The 13,444-nt window shown below is 55.4% G+C and overlaps 1 protein-coding gene across 1 annotated transcript; it reads left to right on the top strand.

The window, feature by feature from the left end:
- The first annotated feature begins 447 nt into the window (after positions 1-447).
- On the top strand, positions 448-13,365 carry Iqca1l (IQ motif containing with AAA domain 1 like). Its single transcript, XM_042677107.1, has 18 exons — positions 448-531; positions 1,460-1,579; positions 1,848-2,033; positions 2,643-2,714; positions 4,285-4,490; positions 5,431-5,515; positions 5,900-6,037; positions 6,147-6,222; positions 6,802-6,908; positions 7,848-7,934; positions 8,022-8,083; positions 8,396-8,478; positions 8,596-8,703; positions 9,957-10,156; positions 10,505-10,591; positions 11,533-11,710; positions 12,071-12,309; positions 12,749-13,365. Exons 1-18 carry the CDS (start codon positions 448-450, stop codon positions 12,857-12,859), a joined length of 2,229 nt encoding a protein of 742 aa, XP_042533041.1. The 3' UTR covers positions 12,860-13,365.
- The last annotated feature ends 79 nt before the right edge of the window (positions 13,366-13,444 follow it).

Raw genomic sequence — 13,444 nt, 5'->3', positions numbered from 1 at the left:
GGCGGGCCGCGTGCTGGAGCTCAAGGAGGAGATGGTACAGGTGGACCTCAGCGAGACCCACTGGCTGGACCGCGCGCTGAAGGATCTCAAGATGACCCCGGTGCGCAGGCGCAGCAGCCTCCGCCTCTCTCCCGGAAGGGGGAGGGAGAGGGATGGGGCCACATTGGCCACGCCTCCTGAGGTCACGTGGTCGAGCTGGCCCCTCCTCCTGCGGCCAAGGGGCTCGCTGGCCACGCCTCCCGAGGCCAAGAGGCTGCGCTGGCCACGCCTCCTGCTGCCAAGGGGCTGTGCTGGCCACGCCTCCCGAGGCCAAGGGGCTGCGCTGGCCACGCCTCCCGAGGCCAAGGGGCTGCGCTGGCCACGCCTCCTGCTGCCAAGGGGCTGTGCTGGCCGCGCCTCTGGGCCGGGGTAGGGCCGCGATGGAACGGGCCTCGACCTCCCCGGAAGATGTCCGGTGTTGAGGAGTCTGAAGGAGGAGGAGAGTCGGAGGATGGGCTTCGGCTTCAGGAATTAGGAGCCCGGCCGGGGCCAGTCAGGAGCGGCTGGGGAGGAAAGTGCCCTAGAAACTGGTCCCTGGACCAGCGCTCTGGGCATGGCCTAGGAGCTGGTGATCCGTCATCTAGGGAGACCCACTCAGTCCGCACAGGCTTGCACAACACCCTCGGGTGATCCGGGTATCTGGGCACAGTTCCAGAGCTCAGAGCCACTGTGGAGCCTCCAGCCTGCCCCGAAGTCATGGTTCCATCTCCGGTCCATAGCCAAGGCCGTCTCGAAGTGTACCTGATTCCGTACAACCATGGACTTGGGGGTGGGAGGTGGGGAATGGGTTTCCCTAAGGACCTGAATTCTGCTTTGGGAGTCTTGGGAGGACCTAGGAATCGACATATTAAACGTTTCCTAGGTTTGATGGGGTGGCTCATTGCCTATAATCCCAGCTACTAAAGAGACTGGAAAGATCATGGTTCCAGGCCAGCCAGGGCAAAAGCTAAGGAACACTAACTCCATCTCAATCAGTAAGCCAGGAGTGTCGGCTTGTGCCTGTCATCCTAGCTGCGACCAGGAAGGAATAGGTAGTGGATGGGATCCAGGTCTGAAGCTGATCCAAGACAGAGACCCTGCCTGAAAACTGAGGGTGTGGCTCAGAGGCAGAGCCTGCCTACCAAGGGCAAGACCGCAAGAGTGCCAAATTAAAACAACAACAACAATATACATCCTTCTCGATTCTGAAAAAGCCAAGTTTGGGTATTTTGTTTCCTACCATGATCTTCTAGAGCTCAGTTAAGCCAGGTGTGGGGTAGGACAAGAAAGAGATTGACACCCCATGAAATCAAACCCAGAATTTCCTGCCCCAGTGGTTCTAGAAAGTTCACAGGAGTGTAATAGCTGACAATGGCAGCAAATCAGCCCAATGAGCTGGACTTGTGATTACTGATGCCCCTCCCCTTAACTTACCCCAAAGGCAGACCTGGAGGTTCCAATCCCCAAATACTTCCAGCTGGAGCAGTCCAGTGCAGTGAAAGAGCGAAAGGTAGTATTGGCAGAGATCCTGAGCAGGCTGAAGCCATTGGATTTACAGGAGGTAAGTGGGTGAGTGCTCTCCTAGGCACTTCCTATAACTCTTCTTGTGGCACAGTGACACTGCCCTGTCCCCACTTCAGAGTACTCTTGGAGATGCCAAGCATTCTCTGTGACTCTAACACCAGGACAGCAATTGGGCACCCAGCTGAGCCGAGAGGCCCCTGCCCCATGGCATCCTTCCATGCGGCTGTCCCAGCTTCTTTCTTCATGTGAGCTCCTCCACGTGTCCTCTTGCTCTTCCTTATGCCCCTTTGTCCTGCTCTGGCCAGCCTATTCCAGAAATGCAAATGATGGAGGCCATATTAATAGTGCAAAGGTCTGAGCGAGCCAGGCAAGGCCGGCTTCGAGCCAGATTCATGCGAGAAATTCAGAAAGAAGAGGAGCGGGATCGGAAGAACCGAGAGGAAGGGCAGCACAAATTCACTCGGGACCAGGCGGCTATCTGTATACAGAAGGTAACCCAGGGGCTGGGAGCTGGTGGCTCACGCCTGTCATCCTCCTATATTCAGGAGGCTGAGAGCTGAGGATCCTGGTCTAAAGCCAATTGTGGCATAATAGTCCATGAGACTCTTATCTGCAATTAACCACCAAAAAGCCAGAAGTGGAGCTATGGCTCAGGTGGTAGAGTGCCACCCGTGAGCAAAAAAGCTGGGGGGACAGCTCACAGGCCCTGAGTTCAAGCCCCAGCACCTGCATACATACCAAAAACAAAACAAAACAAAACCCCACCCAACTGCTATGGGAAGTTTGAGAAAAGAGAGTGGGAAATGCTTCCTGGAGGAAGGAGTATTTGAACTCTGACCTCTGCCTCCAAAGAAATAGCAGATTAGGATGCCAGTGAGAAGGAAATACTTTGGGAGTTCAGCCATCTACCCAAGACCACTACATACTCTGTTTTGGGTTGTTCCTGTTCTGTGTGCACTTTTGGAGGAGACACTCTCAGCATTTTCTCCTCCTGGACCTTGACCCTGCAGGAACCTGGCCACTGGCCCTCCCTAGGCCTGAGCCAGTGATTACAACTTTAATAGTAACTGGCACCTGACTGCCATGCATCTCCCCTCCAGGTGTGGAAAGGTTATATACAGAGGAAACGCATCAAGAAGGACCGGCACAGTGAGATGGAGTTCATCGGCATGGTGAGTGCTCTTGATCCTCTCTCTCCTCTGCATTGCTGCCCCAAGGCACGGTCCTCTCCAGCCCCACACTGCCCGCCCGCCTTCCACTGGGGCAGGACAGAAGATCCTGCAGAGAAAGAAACATAAGGACAAGAAAGCCACGGAGCCACATTCCCTGTCCACCTGCCTTCTTCTAGTGCCCCCAAAGAATCTCCACTGTCAGCTGGGTACCACTCAAAACCCTGAGCGACTCAGGAAATCTGAGGATAGCAATCAGAAGCCAGCCTGGGCAGGAAAGTCTGTGAGACTCTTATCTCCAACTAACCAGTCAAAAGCCAGATGGGGAGCTGTGGCTCAAATGGTAGAGCATCAGCCTTGAGCTAAAGGACAACACCCAGACACTGAGTTAAGCCCCAGTAGTGACACACGCACGTGCGCGCACACACACACACACACACACACACACACACACACACACACACACCCCTCTGATGTCAATAGTCCAGAGCAGCCTGAACCCCACATTGTGACTCTGGTGGAAGGAGAGACTGCAGGGCCTGCAGGAACACTGCTCAACACACTTTGGCATAGTATGAACCTCCAGACCAGGGCACAAGCCCCCTACATACTTTGAGAGGCCCAGAGTTGCTTCTCTTCTGCTTTGCAGGGAGGATGGCTAGGGGGTGGGCAGTACAGCGGGAGGAGGGAGAACCTGAAGGAGAATAGAGTGGATGAGTGGGAACCCCTGGGTGCATGTGAATGTGTGAGAGAGGCGGGGGGGGGGGGGCAGACTCCCTCAATCCATCCCCGGCTCTGATGGATCACTCATGCAGCTTGTGCCCCCTGACTTAAGACGTCCTGGCGGGTGAGGGTCCTACTGTCCTGGGAAGATCCTCTGGAGGCCTGGCTGATGGAGGAGGCAGGGGAGGGGCAAGGCTGGGGCCCCAAGAGGTTGGGGAGAAGCGTTTGCAGGTTGGAGGGGTGTCACCTTGGCAGGTGGGACAGCTGCAGGGCAGGAGGTGGCTGCACGGGAGGGATGGTCAGTGCCTGCTGCAGGGCTGCAGAGCTGGGCTCCCAGGAGGGAAGGGGGAGGGGAGGGAGGGTCAGCTTCAGTGGGGAGCGGGTGGGGGGGCAGGGCAGTGGGTGAGGAATGAGCCTGGCCGCCCGGGCCCATCAACAGTGTGAGCTCAGCGTTTTCAGTAATTGTCTCTGCGCAGAGTGATATTTAAAATACATTTGGGAACCAATGAGGCAGGAAAGTGGCTGTGAGAATGGCTGCCAAGTCGGCCGCCGGGTGGGGGTATGCATTTGTGGGGGCTGGGGCCGGAGGCTCACAGGGGAAGGGAGGCTGGGGGAGGTGGGGGGGGAAGGGGGGACAGCCCGATGCATCTAGCAAACTCATTATCAGGGTAATTTACACAGATGAATTTCAGCTCCAAACAGTTTCTCCTGATGCAGGCGTGCTCATCGTGCCGTGGGGTGTTGTGTGTGACACTGGGTGTGTGTGGGTGTGTCAGGGAATGAGTGGGGGCAGGTGCGTGTGTCCAGACCAGAAGCTGAGCCGCCCGGCCTTCCTCTCCGCCTCTCCCAGGTTCCTGTGCCCATCAAGATGAGGAGCGTGGCTATATTATCTCAGGTCTACCACGCAGAGGAGGCCCGGAGAGTCCGCCAGGCAGAAAAGGAGGAAGAGTTCAACTTGGCCTTGGGAAAGACTTACGATTATATCATAAATATGGAGGGATCTGAGATGAAGGAGGCGATGAAGGACCAAATCCGACAGTGGTTCATTGAGTGCCAGTCAGTGTCCACAGCTCCCTGGTCCCCCCTCACTCCAGTGTCCCCACAACTGTTCCTGCCACGTTCTCCACCTGTTCCCCACCTGTTCTCTCTGATCCACACTGACCTAGTTCTTCTTCTACCCTCTACCCAACACCCTGCAAACATGGCTGGTTTAAGTCGTGAGCCTCCAGTGGAGGACCGTCTCCATAGCTGCCTTTTCACGGCCCTCTGGGAAGGGGAAATGCGGGACTGGAGGGGAAAAGCATGCGCACTGAAGCAGTCCTTTCCTTTCTGGAACTACTCCTTCATTTTCTTTTCCCATCATCTTTCACCATCCTCTCTACCCATCCATTCACATACCTTTTGGCCATCTATCCATCCATGCGTGCCTGCATGCATACATCCACTCAGCCATCTATCCATCCAATCAATCAGTATTCACCCATCCACCCATCCAGCCATCCATCCACCCATCCAATCAATCTATCTGTTCACCCATCCATCCACTTTTCCATCCTTCTTTTCTTTTAAGTTTTTTGTTTGTTTGTTTGTTTTGTTTTTTTGGGTCCGGTCATGGGGCCTGAACTCTGGGCCTGGGCGCTGTCCCTCAGCTCTTCAGCTCAAGGCTAGCGCTCTACCACTTGAGCCACAGCGCCACTTCCGGCTTTTTTCTTTTTTTTGGCTTATGTGGTGCTGAGGAATCGAACCCAGGGCCTCTGGCATGCTAGGCCTGAGCTCTCCCACTGAGCCACCTTCCCAGCCCCCACTTTTCCATCCTTCTGTCTACCTCTCCATCCTTCAATCTGTCCAAACACCCTGCCATCTATCCACCCATTCATCTACCTGTTCCATCGATCTATCCACCACTCACCTGCCCACCCATCTGTCTAGCCAAGCACCCTTCCATCTAGTCAATCAACCACCTATCCATCTCTCCCACCATCTTGTATCCACCTAGTACCCTTACTGGTCGGTTCCCTGATTATCCAGATGAGTCTTCAGGTGGCTCCAACCTGATCTTTGCAGAGAAGACTCCAGAGCAGGTATCCTGGAGGTGGGAATGAGAGGTTTTCTATGGCAAGCAGAACTATAAAGAGAGGAAGGAGTGTAAGGTGTGGGTGGCAGTGGCCTGGGAAGTCTGGTCTCAGTGGAGACATATATGGAGATATATATGGCAGATGGAGACAGTCCTGGCTCCCAGGAGAAGAGGCACGGGGGGGGGGGGGGGGGGGAGGAGTCGGTGGAGGACTCAGATCCCCAGACCCAGGAGCCCTCCTGGTCTCAAGTGCAGTCCACACTCGCAGCCATCTTCACCTCAACAGCCTCCCTGGCACTGGCAATCCCAGCTCTAGTCTCAAGCTCTAGGTTCTCATGATCCTACAGATTCATATTTCCAAAAAAATAATAAAGTTTGTTTCTGGTCATAGGTAAGACTAGAGCTGGAGGTGCAGGCCCAGGAGAACAAAAAGAAGGAGCAAGAGAAGAATAAGGAAAAAGAGAAAAAGGAAAAAGTGAACAAAAAGGAGAAGGAAGAGAAGAAGAAGAAAGAAGGAAAGGCCAAGAAGGTCAGGCAGCTGTTGGCACGGGGAGCAGCTGGATGGGGAGGGCATGGCCTGGGCCCGGGGGATCAGTCTGTGGAGGAATGGGTCAAGTCAACATGCCTGTCTCTTCCAGGAAGCAGAAACAGTCCTGAAATTGTCACCCTCCAACTTTGTACCTGTGATTAGCACTGTTCATGAGGAGTATATGAGTAAGAGGGAGAGGGCTGGCCCATGATGGGCGCAGTGGGGTCTTGGACCCTTGGTTTGGGGGAAAGTAAGCAGCAGCCGCGTGGCTGTGAGCAGCGGTACAGGGCGTGGTGGTGGATGGTGCCAGTGTTGGATGTGGGGGGAGGGGAGGAAATGACACTGAAGTTGGGGAGGGGTGCGGTGAGTCCTTGGGTGGAACATGTATAGGTTTTAGTCTAACTTTTTTTTTTTCTTTTTCCAGCCCTGGGGCTTGAACTCAGGACCTGAGTGCTGTCCCTGTGCTTTTGTGCTCAAGGCTACCACAGGAGCTACAGCTCCACCTCTGGCTTTTTAGTACTTAATTGGAGCGGAGTCTCCCAGAGAATACCAGTCTGGCTTTGAACCATGATCCTCAGAGCACAGCCTCCTGAGTAGCTAGGATTCTAACATGAGCCAGCAGCACCTGGCTCTCATCTGAATCTCAGTCACAGGCCCTGGGGTCAGGCGGTACCTGATGGGCAGCTGTGGTGGAGAAGTGTGTACATAACGGTGAGCGTGTGCGGGGTCCCCTTCCCCTCACACGCCCCATTTGTTGTGGTCAGAACTGTGGAAGAAACGCCATGAGGGTGCACATCCCAGCCAGAGCTACGACTTTGAGATGCTCCAGAAAGAGAGGAGGAAGGAAGTGGAACAGGAGATCCGGATACAGGTGTGATGTGAGCAGATGTCGGGGTTCCCTCCAGGCGGCTCCCCCATTGGGGACTGGTGCCCATGAAGATGCTTCATCGCCGGGCGCTGGTGGCTCACGCCTGTAATCCTAGCTACTCAGGAGGCTGAGATCTGAGGATCATGGTTCAAAGCCAGCCCGGGCAGGAGAGACCGTGAGACTCCTATCTCCAATAAACCACCAGAAAACCAGAAGTGGCGCTGTAGCTCAAGTGGTAGAGCACTAGCCTTGAGCTGAGGAGCTGAGGGACAGCGCCCAGGCCCAGAGTTCAAGCCCCACGACCGACCAAAAAAAAAAAAAAAAAAGATGCTTCATCACCCACGGGGTCTTTGTCCCCTTGCCCAGAGCCTAGCCGGTCCTCTGTAGTCCCTGGTGTCCTCTGGGTGCCACCCTGGCTCTCTGCCCAAGTCCCAGAAACTCCCCATGTTGGGGTACCTGGCTGAGCAGGGACATAAGCTCATGGTGGGTCTCTACCCAGAGTCAGACTGGGCTTGAGGCTAGGCTCAGTGCCCAAGCTCCACCTCACAGACCCCTGCCTGCTCTGCCGGAGCCATTGGAACAGCAGGTCCTATCATTGTTCACACTATGGCTGGCACGCACAGAAAACTGAGCCTAAGAGCTTCTGCAGCTGCCCTGGGCCATCGAGATTTCAAGGGTAGATCTTGGGATTGAGTTCTGTCTTGGGGACTTGTGACCATGTGGATGGCTGGCGGGGAGAAGCTTGTGGCATTCAGGTGTGTGAAGATTGGTTGTGGGTGGGGAAGACGGCACAGGGCACGGGTAGGACTGTCTTGCGAGCTGACCCTGCCTCCTTGCCAATCGAGCTTGGCTTTTCCATGCAGCAGCTCCCTCCATTCTAGCCCTGCCCACCCCCTCCTCCCTCCTCACACCTGTCCCGCCCTGCCCCCCCCACCCCCCCAGGTGGATGAGTTGATGCGGCAGGAGCTGAGGAACTTGCGACTGGCTGTGGACAGGGAAGAAACCAGAAGTATAAAGACTCCAAAGGCAGTGAGCGGCCTGGCTTTGGCTAAGGAGGGCACCTGGGGCGGGAAAGTGAACGATAGAAGCCATGACCTTGGGCTTCCTTCCCACCAGAAAAAGGTGGGAAAGAAAGGTGGGAAAAAGAAGAGGAAGGAAAAAGACCTGACTCCGGACAGGTAGCAGAGTTCCCTTCTATACCCACCCTTGGGGGAAAGCCCAGTCCTAGGCCTGCCGGGCCTCCCTCCCACATCTCAGCCTTGGCTTTGGCTTTGGCTTTGGATCGGCTTTCCCATGCTGGGCGTTCGGGCTGTCGTAGGGACACCGGCCCTTCTCCTGTCCCCCTTGCTCTAAAGGGAACCTGAGTGGGCGCTCTGCCCCCTGGGAGGGTGGCTGCAACCGCCCCTCTGATTCTGGCTGTCCAGTATCGGAATGTTGCATGGGGGACCACATGCCCCTCTCCCCCAATCTCTGCACCATCTTCTGCCCAGGACTGTGGACTCGCTGTACGAAGAACTCATCATTTTCGGCCTTCTAAAGAAGAGTAGGACCGTGGCACTAAAGGACTTCCTTGGTGAGCTCTCCCTCCCCCTCCCAGGCCCCAGCTTCTCCCCCCACCTATCTTCCAGGAGTTCTCTCCCCGGGCCCCCAGGGATACTGCTCACCAGCAGGGCCCCTCCTGTTCCCTCAGGTGACTGCGTCTATCTTGGGTCCAATCTGAGTTTGGCGAAAAAGCTGCCCATACCATCCCTGTTTGATATACGACAGAACATTGCCTTGTATGGGATCCTTCGCCTGGGTGAGAGGAAGGGAAGAGCCGCCACTGAGTCAAGTCAGGAAAGGGGCTGGGCTGGGCTCCAAGGTTGGATGGCTGAGGTGGGCTGCTCCGGGCTGGCATCTCCTCTTCAAGGGCTCAGGTCCCTGGCAGACTGCTGTATTGTCCAGGTGGAGAATAGCATAGGCCTCCCCAGATGCCATACAGGGCCTGGACCCACTGTGGCCCCCACTGCCAGCCCCGCCCTCCTTCAAGGCTGAGTGACACCTCAGGGTCAGTGCTGTTTCCAGAAGACCAGCTCCCCCCTCCCCCCAACTCAATAGTAAAGGCAGAATCTTTCTGAAGCACTTTGTCACCTGCCTTTTTTTTTTTTTTTTAAGAGAAGATTTTTTTTTTTTTTTGGTCAGTCATGGGGCTTGACCTCTGGGCCTGGGCACTGTCCCTGAGCTCTTTTTTTTTTTTTCTCTCTCCCTTGTATTTTATTTATTTATTTATTTTATTGTGAAAATACCAAGATAATGAGTACATTATTTTTTTTGGGGGGTGGGGGGTCCAGTCATGGGGCCTGAACTCTGGGCCTGGGCACTGTCCCTCAGCTCTTCAGCTCAAGGCTAGCGCTCTACCACTTGAGCCACAGTGCCACTTCCGGCTTTTTTCTTTTTGCTTATGTGGTGCTGAGGAATCGAACCCAGGGCCTCTTGCATGCAAGGCAAGCACTCTAGCACTGAGCCATCTTCCCAGCCCATGAGTACATTTCTTATCAAGCATTGTTGCCTCCTCCTTTGTTTCCCCTCCCTGACCTCTTTTGCTCAAAGCTAATGCTTTTCCTCTTTGAGCCACAGTTCCACTTGCCATTTTCTGGTGGTTCAATGGAGGTAAGAATCTCATGGACTGTCCTGCCTGGGCTGGCTTTGAACCATGAGCCTCAGATCTCAGTCTCCTGAGTTAGCCATATCACCTGCCTTTTGAAGCAGATGGCAAGGAAAAGAGCCAGGCACTGGGAAAGGGTGGTGAGCTCCCTCCTGACCCACGCACAGTTCCCTTCCACGGAAGCTGCTGAGCCACTGGGAATCCTACAGCCTCCACCCTGGCTGCAGGCCTGGGCGAGCTGCTCAGGTGGGGCTGGGAGCAGCAGGGCCCAGACCATCCCTCCCCATGCAGCTCCACCTCACTTCCCAGCCCCAGGCCTGGGCCTCACTTCTCCTAGTCTTCCCCAGCCTGTAGCCCGCCCGCTGCTGGCCCATCGCCTGCCTCTGCCTCTCTTGGCTTCCTTGCAGGCTCCCCAGAGATACACTCCATGGCCCCCCTTATCCGCTCTCTCCTCCTGGTGGGCCCCTCCGGCATGGGGAAGAAGATGTTGGTTCAGGCTGTGTGTACGGAAACCGGTGCCAACCTGTTCGACCTGTCACCTAACAACCTGATAGGCAAATACCCTGGCAAGAATGGCTCACAGATGATAGTGCACCTGGTTTTCAAGGTCTGGAGCCCTGGGCGCTGAGGCTCTACCTCCTCCGCTTGTGACATCAGACGGAGTGGGGGGTGGGCCTGTATGCATGGGGGTCACTTGGTGAGATTTCAGAACTGGAACTAGTGAGATCTCCCTACCAACCCCTTCCAGGACCCTGAGCTGGGGAAGGTGGAGGGGGGGAGACTGAGGCTTTCTATGCAACCCCTCCCCCGGAGGATGGTGACTGAAGGTCTGGGACGGTAGGGGGCGTTGCAGCTACAGCTCCAAGGACAACCCTGAACCTAGGGGCTGACCTAGTAGGGTCATGACCTTTGACCCAGAGGTCGATATCTGATTTGTACCCTCTGACCCCTCCAGGTGGCCCGGCTCCTACAGCCCTCTGTGATCTGGATTGGACAGGCAGAGAAGACTTTCTATAAGAGGATCCCAAAGGAAGAGATAAAGGTGAGAGTGTGGACAGGCAGCCAGAGCCAGGGGCTGAGGTTTTGAATGAGTCTCTCAAATTGGGCACCAGTAATCTGTAATCCCAGCTACATAGAAGGCTGAGATCTGAGGATTGCAGTTCGAAGCCAGCCGGGGAAGACAAATTTGTGAGATTCTAGGGCTGGGAATATGGCTTAGTGGTAGTGCTTGCCTAACATGCATGAAGTCCTAGGTTCAATTCCTCAGTACCACATAAACAAAAAACCCCACAAGTGGTGCTGTGGCTCAAGTGGTAGAGTGCTAGCCTTGAGGAAAACGAAGCTCAGGGACAATGCCCAGGCCCCGAGGTTAAGCCCCAGGACTGGCACACGCACACAAATTGTGAGACTCTTAGCTCCAATTAACTACCAAAAAGTGAAAGTAGAGATGTGACTCAAGTGGTACAGAGTCAACCTTGAGCAGAAAAAGCTCACAAAGGGAGCATGAGGCCTTGGGTTCAAGCCCCCGCAAAAAGAGAGACATAAAAAAAAGGAAGGAAGGAAGGAAGGAAGCAAGGGAAAAAAGAAAAAGGAAGGAAGCTGGGCACTGGTGGCTCATGTCTGTAATCCTAGCTACTCAGGTGGCTGAAATCTGAGGATCATAGTTCAAAGCCAGCCCAGGCAGAAAAGGCTGTGACATTCTTACCTCCAAACTGGAAGTGAAGCTGTCCTCAAAGTGGTAGAACAAAAGAGCTCAGGGACAGTGCCCAGGCACTGAGTTCAAGCCCATGACCAATCCCCACCCCCATCCCCCCAAAAAAGGAAAGAAGGACTAGACCCAGTTCCTGTTTCAAAACAGTATGGACAGCCTCTTCTCACTTTGTCAGGGCCGACAGGAGGCTGAGACTGGGCCATGTGCTCTGTGAACATGGGGGGCCCATAGGCTCAGTGTCCTGACCCTTCACCTTCTCCTCTCTGGAGCAGATGGAACCAAAGCGAATAAAGAAGGACCTCACCAAGGCTCTGCGACTGCTGGGCCCAGGGGACCGAGTGCTGCTCATAGGGACGACGGAACAGCCATACCTGGCAGACATGAAGGGGCTGTGTCGGGCCTACGAGCGGATCCTCTTCATCCCGCGGCCTGATTATGCATCTCGTTATGGTGAGGGCAGAGATGGAGTCCAGGGACCACTGCGCCACTCCCCCCCCAACAAAAAACCCTCCCAGCCTCTTCCCAGCCCCCATTCTGCCTTGGGCAAGGTGACAGACACAGAAGGGCCACACACATCCCAGTTCTCTGGGTCCAACCTCAGCTTTACGGACACACACTGGCCACTTTCCATCCTTTGGATCTCCATTTTCTGGGGCTCAGCTAGGACCCCTCCCCAGGCCTTCCTCGGGAGAGGAGCTGCTCCCCAAGGAACCAGGTTCCTTCACACACTGGCAGCCAGGAGGTTGTGGGCCTCTGACCTGACCCTGCTCCCTGCTGCCCTCTCTGCCCTGTTCCTCTCCCTGGCCGCAGTGCTGTGGAAGCACATGATCCAGGCCCAGGGCGCACGGGTCACCCAGAGCCTGGACATCAGTGGGCTGGCCAGGGTGTCCGATGGCTACACCCCCCGTCACATCTTACAAGTGATCCAGACTGTGCTAACTGACCGTCGGCTCCTACAAGTGTCTAAACGGTCCCTGATGGCCTCTGAGTTCGTGGAACAGCTGGCGAAGCTGGACCCCGTGTACAAAGAAGAGGAGGAAACTTTGAAGGTAAGGCTGCCAGGCAGGCAGGGGACTGGGTGGCAGCAGTGCCAGCCACAAGTCAATCCTGTAATGCATGCTTTGCTTCCATGTCAGAAGACAGCCAGTGTAAAGGGACTTGGATTTGAACAGGGAACTGGCAAACGGGCTAAGGGAGGGGCAGGGCGGGCCACCTGCCTGTGAGGGGCCTGTGGGACCAGCTCACTACACACATTAGCCCCCTTGAGTGGTGCCCATCCCCTGTGTGTCAGGCTGGCCTTAGAAGAGAGGACTGGAGGGGGGGGTGAATGGGGCCGGGTTCCCCAAGAATGGCTGGCCCTGTGGGAAACCCCAGCTCTGACAGGACACATGCCTACAGAGGGAAAAAGAATCCCAGAAAGAGGGGAGAAGGTGGAAGAGAGCCAAAGGTAAGGGTTCTTGGGTCCACCCTTCTCCCCTGCCATTCCAGGACTGGTACTTCAAGACTCCGCTGGGCAGAAAGTATATACAATTTTTAAAGGCCCAGGAGGCTGAGGAGGCCAGGCTGGCAAAGGAGAAGAAGAAAAAGGCTGAAAGCTGAGACCTGCGGATGCCCCTGGGGCCTCCAGTCTGAAGGGGAGCGGCAGGGGCATAAACACAAGACGAGCCGTCTCATCTGCCCACCTGTGCATCCTCTGTCCCTCTCTGTGCTGCCTGCCTCATGCCACCTTCCCGCACTCCTTACTCCTCTCACTCAAACTTCCCCATCCCCCTACACGCCATCTCCTAGGCACTTTCTTTGTAGGCTCTCCACCTCACTTGCTTCTCCACAAACTAAAAGAGGGAAAATAAGAGAGAGAGAGGAGAGACAGTAAGGGAAAGAGAAAGGCAAGTCTACAAATAACTGGCCCTGCGTGGAACCCCATGGTGCTGGCTCCCGGTGTGACCCGGACCATACTCTCCTGGCCCTATGCCTCACTTTCCTTACTTGTAAGGAAAGCTGAGTGACCTCTAAGACCCTTCCTGCTTGGGATCGGCTTCTGCTAGCTTTTGTATCTACAGAGGCAGATGGTCACACCTGTAATCCTAGATCTGGGCTGGGAAGGTGGCTCAGTGGCAGAGCGCTTGCCTTGCACGCATGAGGCCCCGGGTTCGATTGCTCAGCACCACATAAGCAGAAAAAGCC

Source organism: Dipodomys spectabilis, unplaced genomic scaffold (genome assembly GCF_019054845.1).
Source record: "Dipodomys spectabilis isolate Male_0828 unplaced genomic scaffold, ASM1905484v1 ptg000034l, whole genome shotgun sequence".
NCBI lineage: Eukaryota > Metazoa > Chordata > Mammalia > Rodentia > Heteromyidae > Dipodomys > Dipodomys spectabilis.
Note: the sequence above shows the minus strand (reverse complement) of the source record. Positions and strands in the feature narration are given on the sequence as shown.